At 41.0% G+C, this 13675-nt stretch overlaps 1 protein-coding gene across 9 annotated transcripts in view; it reads right to left on the reverse strand.

Moving 5' to 3' along the window:
• SIPA1L1 (signal induced proliferation associated 1 like 1) overlaps positions 1–13675 on the reverse strand; it is a 388842-nt gene that overhangs the window by 134897 nt on the left and 240270 nt on the right. For all 9 annotated transcript variants that reach the window (XM_088839495.1, XM_088839488.1, XM_088839490.1 and 6 more), the window contains one exon: positions 9316–11116. In XM_088839495.1, the coding sequence (XP_088695621.1) occupies positions 9316–10813 (1498 nt within the window). In that variant the 5' untranslated portion in view covers positions 10814–11116. The remainder of the gene's footprint in view (positions 1–9315; positions 11117–13675) is intronic.

Raw genomic sequence — 13675 nt, forward strand, 5'->3', positions numbered from 1 at the left:
TCATCTACCCATGGAGTTCCAGGTAGAAGAAATAAAGACATTATAAAAGATTTTGTTAAATGGTTTTTAAAAATCAGGAAACAGGGAATTCCCTGGTGGTCCAGTCATTAGGATACTTGGTGCTTTCACTGCTGGGGAATGGGTTCAGTCCCTGGCTGGGTAACTAATATCCTGCAAGCTGCATGGCACAACCCACCCCGCCCCCCAAAAAAGACTAGGAAAAAAATTGATGTTCTAAAGCTTCTCATTTGTCTCAGAAGTACTCAGGGCAAGCTACAAATACCATGAAGGCAGGTTTATTTGCTTTTGTTCTCCTCCAAGCACCATAGCTGACACAGACTAGATGCTTTAAAAATATCATGCAATAAGTGAATACATATATGAATGTACACTTGTTAATTTTTAAAACTACTTAAAAATGTTAAGGGCACTGATTAATAGGAAGTTGGGTAATAAATCTGCATGTAAGAAATACATAGGTACACAAAGTACTATATATAAATAAGCAAACAATAAAGATCTATTGTATAGCACAGGGAACTATACCCAATATCTTGTAATAACCTATAACAGAAAAGAATTTTAAAAAGTGTATCTATCCATATAAATGTATGTATAACTGAATCACTTTGCTGTACACTTGAAAGCAACACAACAATGTAAATTAACTATACTTGAATTTAAAACCAAGAATGACAACAATAAAGAAAAGATAAAGACGATTACAATCAAATACTGAGATTAGGAGATCAATTAGTACCTCCAACTCTGCATTATTAACTTTCATAGTAAGCATGTATATGCTTTTGTTTGATTTATCGTCTGTTTCCCTCCACCAGAATGTAAGCTCCATGAAGTTTCATTTTATTTCTCACTCCAAGCGTCCTAAACCACGCCGAGTATGATGAAGGCACTCATGCACACATCGCGGTCCCAGACATGCAATACCTAACATCTCCCTTCCAGAAATGGCTCACAACCCATTCAGCCACATGAAATGCCATTAGCTGAAAGTCTCCGGCTGAAGTATCTTCGGATCTTCTGTAGTTTTCCAGCCCAGACACACTCTTCTTGGGCAGCCCCAGGGCTGAGTGTGCCCAGAGGGGAACTGACTGCCCAACAAGGAATCACTCTATTGCTCCTTTTTGTTTCACGGCATTGGCTGAGATTCTGCCACATGTCACAGTGAGCTGAGGCTCCCCTGCCCACGTTCGTTTCTTCTCCCTTTCATAGTGGCAGACCTGCACTGTGGCCTGAAGACCTTCCCTGATAAATTCTGCTTCCTCTCCCCTCTTCTTTCACAGGCATGGCCCCAGGTCCCCAACAAACCACTTGCATGCCAATACTGTCCCAGCATCTGCTTCTCAGAGGACCTGATCAGTAACGTATCTGTTCCATGATTAAATTATATCAATGCAATCATGTAAGATGCAAATTGCTCTGTGAGTAGCCTAGTACATTTGGCAAAGACAAGAGAATGAATTTTGAGTAGGGGGGACCAGAGATGAACAGACTAAGACAGTGGCCAAGAACTGCGTCAAACGGCAATGAGGGCCGGAAGGGACAGGCCTGGGACCAGGACAGGAGACAGACAAGAGGAAATCAGCAGCAATGTGGAGGGGGACGCAAGAGGCCTCCCAGCTGACGGAGGGTAACGTCAGTGAGAGAGGCATCAAAGCAGCACCAGTGTTTCCAATCCAAGACACTGATGACAGTGGTGGCATTTACAGCACGAGGGCCACGATGAGTGTAGGCTTGTTCAGGGAGAAAAACAGAGAAGCAGTCAAAATTTGTGTCCCAGGTTTCAAGCTGCCGGCTAGATAACCAACCAAGTGGAAGCAGGTAAAAGCTGGTGAGGAATGTGGCCAGAACTGAAGAAAAAGCCTGGGAACAGAGGTCTTTTATTTGGATATAAACGAAGACTAATTACTTTTTCTAAAAAGAATGTTCTGAAGCCATTCATTATAAAGGAAATACGTAAACTGTGCTAATGAACCAGAAATAGGAAAATAAAAACCAAGTGGATAACAATAGGTTATTAATGAAGGGTGCACAGTTGAGCATCAAATTTTCTTCTGGGAGGTGAAGTAAAATAGCAGATACAGTAAAAAAAATAAATAAATAAAATAAAACAAGTAAACAAATCAAACACACCTATCATCAGAAAGGCAGGCATTTGGTAGTACCCAGAAAACAATTCCTGGCATCAAATTCTAAAATAAATTTCTCACGTGGAACTTTCTAAAAGGCCGAAGGATGACAAAAAGGCCAGTATCTCCATCATCAGTTCACTGCAAAAGCACACTCCATTTTTGTATGACTGGATCTTTACAAGATGACCTTGAATAAAGTCAAGTGTCTGAGCAAAGGTGGCCTTTGGACCGTCTAGCTTGATTTTAAAAACTAAACAGAGAGGCACATGCCCTTTTAATCAGCTTTCACAAGCCTCTGAACTAAGACGGCTCAGGGAAATGAACTCCTGGATGCCACACAGATCAGAGTTCAATCAGTGACGGAGCTTGGGAGATCACGGCCGAGAAAGCAGAGGATGCTTGTTTTCCAAAGAGCAAACATGCACACCTTCCTACCTAATGGTTGCTACCAGAAGCCCCGAGCAGGTAAAGAAACAGCAGCAAAACACTTCTAGATGAGTTTCTCAGGAAGTTATTTAGTGCCCCAAATCTCCCTGAAAAGGATTACATAACTAAAGAGCTGCCTTCAAACAAATAAAACACAGTTTATATGCTCTCAGTAAGAAATGAAAGACAAGGGCATGAAAACAGTAAGTTATTACACATGAATAAAATCTTACCCATTAGTTTTGGCAGAAATAAACTGTTAAGTTCAAGAATACAGAAAACAACATGGTTTAGCAGAACAGACTTGCTGACTCTGGAGTTTTATCACATACTTGCAATAGGACTGTTCACAAAAAGCTAACCATAGACTAGTTACCCTTTCAGAACTCTGAGTTATAAGGCATTCCATAGTACTATACTCAAACTTAATGTTGCTACAGTTACAGAAGAAATAAACAAAAGAAGCACAGAGTTTTACAAAAAGTTTAGCTTTAAGGTGTCCTCTGATGTTCTAGATGTACCATACAATATCCACTAAAACTTACAATAGGTAATGATACACATTTAAAAACCTGAACTTGCAGAACAGTGCCTAATAACAAAACTGGAGACAGTAATAGAACACTAAAGCTGCCACTTCAAGTACAAATGCAGTTCAGAGCATATATTCTAAAGAAATGGTAAAGATGGTGGATTAGAAAAGAGTGAAAGGGAAATAAAACTGGACATGACAGTAGCAACCAAAATCCAACTAGGCCTCAAACTAATAATCCAGGAGTCCAGCGTCCTATTCAACTTGACTTGTATATGTGTGAGTGTGTGTGTGCAAACACACATGTGGTGAGGTGGGGTGAGGCGGTGGTGTATAGGAGGAGGAAGGTAAACTGCAGAACAATCAAATCTGGTGGTTTCAAGTTATAAGAAGAGTAAGCAGGTGCAGAGCATTAGTGCTCATCCCTTCCAGGAATGAGAAAATATTCTGAGATGCTCTTTAGACCTGATAATGGCAGCTACTTCTGGCCACTGGGCAAGAGGGGAAGGCCTGGCCCCATCACAGCATCTTCAGTAACCTGACTTTGAGAGTGACATCCCATCTGGCATCAGATGAGCCTATCAACACTTTTGATCAGTGGAGCAACAAACAACACAGCGAAAGCAGCCCTTGGGCTCCTCTCTTTCATTAGCGCACTGTTCCAACGGGATTCAGGCAGGATGTGTCTCAGACCCTTATATACGCAGTGCAGAACTGAAAAAGTCCTGTGCTGCTACTTTAATCACGGTGACTAAGTAAAGACTCAACACAAACTACACATGCACTCAAAGGGAGAGGCTCAGATTAATTCTGATGTTTGCGTACTGACTCATTTGTGCCTCTCCAGGAAAGATGTGGTTGCATCACTTGGACTTATCACAATGACAACTTTGCCTCGGGGTCCTATGAGCATTATGTGAGGAGCTTTGCACAAAGCACAAAGTAATAACACAATAAATGTTAGCTATGTTATTACCGTCATTTAATCCTTGGTGAGTTAGAACCATCACACGCACTAGCAAAACAGCAAAGAGAAGTGGGAAGGACCAGAAAGAATAAATTGATGGTTTGTTGCTTATTTCAACAGATGCATACAACGGGAGGATTGCTCTGCTGGGCCAGCAATGGACTGGGCTCATGAAGTGGAGACAAATACCCTCTAAAGTCTAAATTTGCAAAATAATGAAGTTCATAAAAATAACGTAATATTTAAAAAGTGATGGCAGCTTCATCAGTCAAAGACACTTAAATTTTACATATCATGTCAACAATACACACTTCAGTAATGTGAATTTTTCCCCCAGAGACTTAGCCTCAGTGAAATCAGGAATTCATTAAACCTAGTATCTGGTGATTAAGAGGTTGGACTGATAATCAGGTCAGAAGCGCTACGCCCTGTTGCCGGAAGAGAAATTACACCTTGTCATGTATGTACTCTCTTCCAGGTTCTGATTAGGAAAAACGAGTTAGTGTACTAATTTCAGTGAATCAAGCTATGTATTAAAAATCATGATAGAATATTTGTCTAACTATATTTTACACTGTGATGAAAAGTACAGCTATCACTTATATGTGGAATCCAAAATATGACACCAACGAACTTATCTAAGAAACCGAAACAGATGTACAGACACAGCGAACAGACGTGTAGTTGCCCAGGGAATGGGGGTGGGGAAGGGATGGAGTGCAAGTCTGGGATTAGCAGATGAAAACAATCATATACTGAATGGATGAACAACAGGTTCCTACTGTATAGCACAGGGTATATTCAATATCCAGTGATAAAGCATAATGGAAAATAATATGAAAAAAATGCATATGTGTATAAACGATTCACTTTTCTGCACAGCAGAAATTAATACATTGCAAATCAACTATACATGAATAAAATAAATTTTAAGAAAAGTACAGACACTACATAAGGTTTATAATACACAGTTATAGTTTATAGTTTAAGGGGGTTAATTTCAGCTTCAAGTTATTCAGATTCACATCTGTTGTACCTTCCTTGTAATAAATGATCTACCTGATTTGAAAATTTGCATGGCACAAGAAAACACAGCAGGTGCTCTCTGACACTGCCTTCCTGTACCAGTTTCATGTATTAACTATTGTTCTGTGTTTCCTCTGTAAACCCCGATGATAAATGCCCAATGGCACTAGCAGGCAATCTCTGGAGCCACACACACTCCCTGCTCCCACCAGCTGGACTCCATGCTGACTAAGAGTCAAGCTGTGTCTTCCCAAACCAGTTTATGCCAGTGGACTTGTTATTGTAATTATGAAATTTAATTAAATATTATGAAAGTTGATGGAATATGAGCACAAGAGATAAATCTTGTTTCTTATTAAAAACTAAATTGAAGGCTTTGGAAAGACGTCATAAAAGCAAGTCATTAAAAGGAAAGCTACTGGATTAGATGTGGGGCAAGACCTATAAAAAAAGAGGAGAAAAAAATTTTAAATCTAAGATTCTGTAAGATTCAGAGTGTTTTGCTACTGTTTATGTTTATATTCTTAATACAATGTAGAATTCAAAATAGCAGAATTACTGTCAAAGAATCACTCTTTGCCTCACTAAAATTTAGCAAATATATATTTATTATTATTACATAGCTTAGTGAAAATAAGATATTTTGAGTATGTATACTTTTGCAAGATTCCCTGTCTTAATGATTTTTTCAATTAAACAGTTCCAATTATGTTAGATAAGAGGGTATGGTCTGTCTATAAATAGAGGATTTAAATAAGAAATTTCTTTGAATTAATTGCTCTTAAATTTATGAAGCATTATGATCTAAACTGGATTACCATGGAATACAGGTGTTCACATTTTTGTTCCTTACTTTTGAAAGACAAAATACTTTGAACAAAATTCTACCAGATTTAAAGATAAAAACATTCTCCTTCCTTTAGTCTAATATAGTAGAGAGAAGAGCAAAGCAGCCAAGAACATGACTCTGGTTGGACACCCCAAAGGTGAAATCCTGGCTCCAATAAAATTAATTTCAATGACAGCTTAACCACTGAAACCAGTCACATAAACCCCAGTTTTCTCATCTGGAAAATGCCTTCAATAATTATATCTGTATCACAGGGGGCATGGAGACACTGAAATGAGAAAATACACGCCAAACCACATGGTAAGTTTCTAGTACACAGTAAGTGCTCAAAATGTTCATCATTAATGTGACTGCATTACCTAGAGGCAGACAGCCTGGAATGTGAAGTCAAATGGGCCTTTGGAAGCATCACTACGAACAAAGCTAGTGGAGGTGATGGAATTCCAGTTGAGCTATCTCAAATCCTAAAAGATGATCCTGTGGAAGTGCTGCACTCAATATGTCAGCAAATCTGGAAAACTCAGCAGTGGCCACAGGACTGGAAAAGGTCAGTTTTCATTCCAATCCCAAAGAAAGGCAATGCCAAAGAATGCTCAAACTACCGCACAATTGCACTCATCTCACACACTAGCAAAGTAATGCTCTAAATTCTCCAAGCCAGGCTTCAGCAATATGTGAACCATGAACTTCCAGATATTCAAGCTGGTTTTAGAAAAGGCAGAGGAACTAGAGATAAAATTGCCAACATCCTCTGGAGGTTCAAAAAAGCAAGAGAGTTCCAGAAAAACATCTGTTTCTGCTTTATTGACTATGCCAAAGCCTTTGACTGTGTGGATCACAATAAACTGTGGAAAATTCTGAAAGAGATGGGAATACCAGACCACCTGACCTGCCTCTTGAGAAACCTTTATGCAGGTCAGGAAGCAACAGTTAGAACTGGACATGGAACAACAGACTGGTTCCAAATAGGAAAACAAATAGGTCAAGGCTGTATATTGACACCCTGCTTATTTAACTTAATGCAGAGTACATCATGAGAAACGCTGGGCTGGAAGAAGCACAAGCTGGAATCAAGATTGCTGGGAGAAATATCAATAAGTGAAGAAGAACTAAAGAGCCTCTTGATGAAAGTGAAAGAGGAGAGTGAAAAGGTTGGCTTGAAGCTCAACATTCAGAAAACAAAGATCATGGCATCTGGTCCCATCACTTCATGGGAAATAGATGGGGAAATAATGGCTGACTTTATTTTTCTGGGCTCCAAAATCACTGCAGATGGTGACTGCAGCCAAGAAATTAAAAGATGCTTACTCCTTGGAAGGAAAGTTATGACCAACCTAGACGGCATATTAAAAAGCAGAGACATTACTTTGTCCACAAAGGTCCATCTAGTCAAGGCTATGTTTTTTCCAGTGGTCACGTATGGATGTGAGAGTTGGATTATAAAGAAAGCTGAGCGCTGAAGAACTGACGCCTTTGAACTGTGGTGTTGGAGAAGACTCTTGAGAGTCCCTTGGACTGCAAGGAGATCCAACCAGTCCATTCTAAAGGAGATCAATCCTGGGTGTTCACTGGAAGGACTGATGTTGAAGCTGAGACTCCAATACTTTGGCCACCTGATGTGAAGAGCTTACCTATTTGAAAAGACCCTGATGCTGGGAAAGATTGAGGACAGGAGGAGAAGGGGACAACAGAGGATGAGATGGTTGGATGGCATCACTGACTCAATGGACATGGGTTTGGGTAGGCTCCAGCAGTTGGCGATGGACAGGGAGGCCTGGCCTTCCCGGCATCGCAAAGAGTCGGACACAACTGAGCGACTGAACTGAACTAGGAAAAGGAGCCAACTACTATTAACACGTATGTAAGATTGTAAGTAACATGTTCTCTCCTGTGTTGGCATGTCAGTTCTTTAGGAAGATGGCCTCCTCTACAGACAGCTCACAAACACCTGTGGAAAACTTCTCCAAGCTCAGTAAAACAGGGATTTTCAGCAGGTAGCAATTTCCTAGAGGACATTTGGCAATATCCAAATGGAGACATTTTAGGTCATCACAAGTCAGGGTACCTATCGGCATCTGGGATGTAGAGGCCAGGGACACTGCTAAACATCTTATATCCGGAATGCGTAAGACTATAGGATGTAACAAACAAAGAATTATCTGGCCCCAAATACCAAGATGGCAAGGTCAAAACACTCTGTAGCCTGAAGGACAGAGTAAGAAAGAAAGGATTTCTGAAATCTGAACTCCACAAAGTTCTCTGAGAAAATAAAGATCGCTTACCAACGAAGTCAGGATTTTCATTATCATATTAGTTTCAGGACCTCTGCCATAGATGTTTAAGAGACATGGATACTAAGCAATGAGACAAGGCTCCTTTGATCAATAAACCCTGTGAATACGACCGATCATGCAATAACCTTACAATAAATTTGATTTTAAAGTAAGCAATGTCATGCAGCTAGAGTACTAGAAATCAAACTTCATTTGGAAGAATAAACCTCAAAAGGACTCAAAACCCCCAAACAGCAGGTGGGAAATTGAAAGACCACTCTAGTAGCTTGTATATGGGGGCCTCTCACGTGGTCTCAATGCAGAGATTACTGAGCTAGCTAGAGGACCACGGGTGCACATTCTGTCTCAGTGAGCATTCATTTAAACTACCTGTCAGTGCATTCACAGAGTTTTCTTAAAAGCATGAGATAAAATTGTATATAGACAGTACAATCCAACAATATAGATATATATTTTCCCCCAAAGCAGAAAAAGAAGTCATCAACATGTTAATGGTACCTCTCACTCCAGTGCCTTTTATACTCAAATCTAGAAGCCCAAGGTTTGATTCCCAACTCTGAGATTTTTGTCAAATAATAAAATTCTCACTAAAATGCCTATGAAATGAATGGGAATGTATTATAACTGTCATTGAGTGATGAGAACACTGAGGGAGAAAAGAAATGACCTTGTACCAATTGTAAAAGTACTAAACAAATAAAAAGCCAGCATTAAGATTGCTTTTGAAACCCTTTAAAAGCTGTATTTAAAATATTTTTAACTTTATATGACATTTATCCCTTAAGGTGACATAGCAAGTCTTCTATGTAAATGTTACAATTTCATCCACTGAATCAAAGGTTTTTTAATTTAAAAAATTAATATTCTGTATACAAGATATTTAATATATCTAAAAGGAGAAAGTAACTCACAAAATGCAAACGAAAATACACTGCAACAAACAGCTAACTCTCATCATCAAGAGAAGGCATTCAGGCAAATCTTACATCACACTGCCTTATAAAACCTGACAGACAGTACTCCTTTTCAGAAAGTATGGCAAAAGAAAATTAAAGATCTCTACTCACCCTTCTGATAGAAGAACTTCCTGTAATAGTAGGCGCCGAGATCCACGTGTTCCACAATGTATCTTTTCACCCGATCCAGGTGTAACACCAAGTTTTCCTTGGGCACTTCAAGTACTGCCACGCCTGCGTTTGTACAATGGGAGCTGAGTGTAGACTCAAAGGAGGCACTTTCACATCCACTAAAGGAACCAGAATTTGATTTGGACAGGCTGATCTTCCTTTCCCCTTCTCCACCAATCTCATTCCGAAAATACGGACAGCTCATCACCAGTTCATTGCTTTTATCATCTCCTTGGTCCATGCTGAGGCTTCCCTTGGAATTCAGGTCCTCTGTGCTGCCCATTGGGGAGCTGAAGCTGGCTGAGTGGGACAAAGGCCCTGAGACCAAGGATGCCACCGCGGCTGCTGAAGCCCCTGTGGTGGTGTTTCTCCTCTTAATTACATTGTGCCTGTTCATAATCGCCTCGTTCAAGTCAAATAAGATACTCTGGACATCGTAGTGGGCAAAGCACTTCGGGCATGTCCAGGGCCTGACAGAGTCTTCCGATCGGTTATCTTCAAGATCCGACGACTTCCCAAGTTCCTCACCTTTGGCATTGCGTAATTTACGAAAAATGGACGAGTCACCGGTTTCTGACTTGGAGCGCCGCTTGAGTGGTTTTTCCCTTTCCTTAAAGAGCCTGAGGTTCTCTCTCTGTGAGATGGGCCCATCTAAAACATCCAAGGAGAAACCAGAACCCTTGCCCCCACCGGCAATGAGAAAGTCACTGAGCTTGGTTGGAGTGGGACCTCGATCAGACTTGTCGTCTTTGTAGCCCTTTAACAAGTCAAAGAAGCTTTCTCCGGACGTTCCCTGCTTATCGATTGAGGATGTGCTACCGTATTCCCTGTGCAGCGATGGCCCCGTCTTGTAGGTGGGCGAGATACATTCATCAAAGCTATCCACGTCAAGTTCACTTATGGTGATGTCGCTGTTGCTGCGCTGCCTTATCCGGCGCAGAGCCTTCCTGGGGGAGCTGGGGTAGGCTTCCGGCATGAGAAATCTGGAGTCCATGTTCTCCGATGGCCGTGTCTTGTTCTTCAGCGTGTTCTGTATGCTTTTTAACATGGCTGAGTCACTGGAATTGAGGCTTACAGAACTTCCCTGACTCACAGGACTGCTTTTGGAGGACATGCTCTCAAGGCAACTTGAGGTTTCTATTTCCTGGCTTGAACGGCTAGATTCTTTTACGTTTTCCTTTCTGGGGGGCCAATCTGCAATCCTTGCCCGAACCCCCATCTTTGGGACTCCGGGGGTCGAAGTTATATGGTGAGAACCTTCACTTCGGGGGGGCCCTACAGGAGCCATGACAGATGACCCTAAGCTGCCGTTTTGGGACCTGAAACGTCGCATGTAGAAGTCGTCTGTGTGGACTTTGGGGGTGCCATCTGCGCCCACAACGGACGCCCTTTCAGTGGCAACTGGCCTCTCTGTCTGCGACCGTTTCAGGCTTGTCATGATGCAAAAGCAATTTGACTTAAATCCCCACAGAAAGGACCATCATACCTAAGTTTTAAATGTGCACTTCCCTTTTGCTGAATGGCTTCCAGAAAATACAGCAGTTGCACGAGATCTTAATCTTTTTCATTTAAAAGGTTAAAATAACTCCTTATTTTCAAATCTCTGAAAATCCAGATCTTTAGAACATTATAATCCACAAGAGTTCCTTTGCTTTACTTTGATAGATGGGTTTCTTTCAGAAAGAACTGAATGGAACTTGTATCACTGGGACTCTGTGACTGCCATAATCCCATGCTTTCTCTAAAAGAGAGAAGGACAATTTGGATTAGCATTTAATAAATACATCTAAAAATAAATATGCAATTACCAAAACCAGACACATGCAAATAAAAGATTTACTAACGGATTGTGGCTCCCAGTTTACAACCCATATTTTTAGTAAAGCAGAGTTGAAAGCATTTAATAATATCCATCATTTAAATTACATATATTTTAAAAGACTATTAATAATTCAGCTTAACTGAACTGTTTCATATCATTAGAAGGCGGTGAGGGATCTTGTTCCAGGACATTAGCCCAAGTACAGACCACGAACAGACTCCAGCGACCTCTAACAGTGTAGACTATCATGAACTGCTGTGCTGACCAGAAGTTCACGGCATAACCAATAGAGTTCGATAATTAAAGCAACATACAGCTTTTTAACAAGACTAAAAATTGAAAAATTATATTACTGAATATGTCACAACACTTACTTTTTAACCTCTTCTGTATTTCAAAATTCAAACTTAGTTTTCTGTTTCTTTACAAAGGCTTAACAGAGTTGGCAAGAGCAAATACAACAGAGAGAAAATAAACATGGTTTTCCCCAAGCCATTCCACCCATTAGCATGCTCCTGTAATTCCCTCTAGTTTACTACTTACCCCAAAGAGCAAAATTTCAGAATGCAGCCAGCATTTTCCACCACCTCTTCCCGAGCTCTCTTTCCTTCTATCTACCCTTAAAGCTACAAACGTTTCACTAATTAACAAAATGCCTGCATTTCCTTACTCACTGCAACCCACCCCACCCTTCAGTGCTAATTTATGAAGACAGCAGAAACCAAAAGCTGCTGTGGGCAGACCTCTCTCCATATCCCCCAGTCGACGACAGAGAACTGCTAACATCCTTCCAGGTGACGGGCAAAGAAAACCAACTTCCTCAGGAGAACGTCAATCAGGAGGCAAGAGGCACAAATTCTGAGCACAAAATCCTGCATGGTTGCGTACATCCCGAAAATAAAGGCAGAGGACCCTTTACCAAGGCTCCACAAATGACACAAGAGGTGGCCTTTAAATTCCTGCCAAATGCATGTTTGCAAAGATGCTGCTGATCCAGCACTGCGCTGCCAGGGCCGCATTGTCTACAAATCACCGCTGACACCCAGGCCGACCCGGGCTCGCTGCGCTCCGCTCCCCAGCAACAAGCACTTACTTCCAGGATAATTAAGCATCTCGCTAGTCGGCTTCCTGCCTCCCAGGCAGCCGCTTTAATTTCTCCTGCGCTATGCAGCATCATTTTAGAAGACTTGCTGCTATTTAAAGGCTGGAACATTTAGGGGTGTTTCAAAAATGCACGCCGCCTGCAGAACACAGGGCCAAAGGAGCTCCAGCTGGGCTCGCACGGGCTGCTTAGACCAGTCCCACACAGAAACGCCAATTGTTTTCCCTCTGGCTCCTCTTCACCATCTTTTGTGAAAGGGATAATAGTTTCGCACTGCTACCCAATGAAATCTGACTTTCGACCTCTCTAGATACTTCTACCGTCAGATTGCTATAATTTGACTGTATATCTGGGAACTGTCCAGGCTCCTCTTGAACTGTAAACCTTCAAGTGGAATAATGTGCTAACTGTTGCGTCTGAAAGAGACCATGTGGCCACAGCCAAGGTTCAAGAAGTGCTCCTTATAAAATGGAAGGAAACTGGGCAACTGAACCAAAACGCAAAGTAAACACTAGCCCATCTCAAAGAAAGAAAAAAAAAAAATTTTTGACAACCCCAAACCACAATTTATGAGCTATTTTGTAACTAGGGAAAAAATAAGCTGTTTATTTCAATGAAATAGCTTTCAAAGAAAGAATACACTGACATACAAAATAATTCTCAATAGATTCTTATGAAAATCATATGTTTTCAATGTCTCTCACAAACTCACAGAAATCCAAATAAATCACCTATCGTTCCCAGAACTGACATTCTCTAAAAGGCCAGTGCACCAATCCCCCAGGGTAAAGACTCATTCGTGCCATATTTCATTTCCCTTAGAATATAGATGACTGCAGGACTGTCTTTTTTTAGTATCTGTGAAGTTATAGGTCAACACTAAAATACAGTAAGTAACACTGACTTCCAAGGAGTATGTAAACCGTGAACTCCCAGATGTTCAAGCAGGTTTTAGAAAAGGCAGAGGCACCAGAGATCAAATTGCCAACATCCGCTGGATCATGGAGAAAGCAAGAGTGTTCCAGAAAAACATCTATTTCTGCTTCATTGACTATGCCAAAGCCTTTGACTGTGTGGATCACAATAATCTGTGGAACATTCTGAAAGAGATGGGAATCCCAGACCACCTGACCTGCCTCTTGAGAAACCTGTATGCAGGTCAGGAAGCAACAGTTAGAACTGGACATGGAACAACAGACTGGTTCCAAATAGGAAAAGGTGTACGTCAAGGTTGTATATTGTCACCTTGCTTATTTAACTTATATGCAGAGTACATCATGAGGAACGCTGGGCTGGAAGAGGCACAAGCTGGAATCAAGATTGCTGGGAGAAATATCAATAACCTCAGATATGCAGATGACACTACCCTTATGGCA

Source organism: Moschus berezovskii, chromosome 9 (genome assembly GCF_049115385.1).
Source record: "Moschus berezovskii isolate FMDL1 chromosome 9, NW_MosBer_1.0, whole genome shotgun sequence".
In the NCBI taxonomy this organism is placed as follows: domain Eukaryota; kingdom Metazoa; phylum Chordata; class Mammalia; order Artiodactyla; family Moschidae; genus Moschus; species Moschus berezovskii.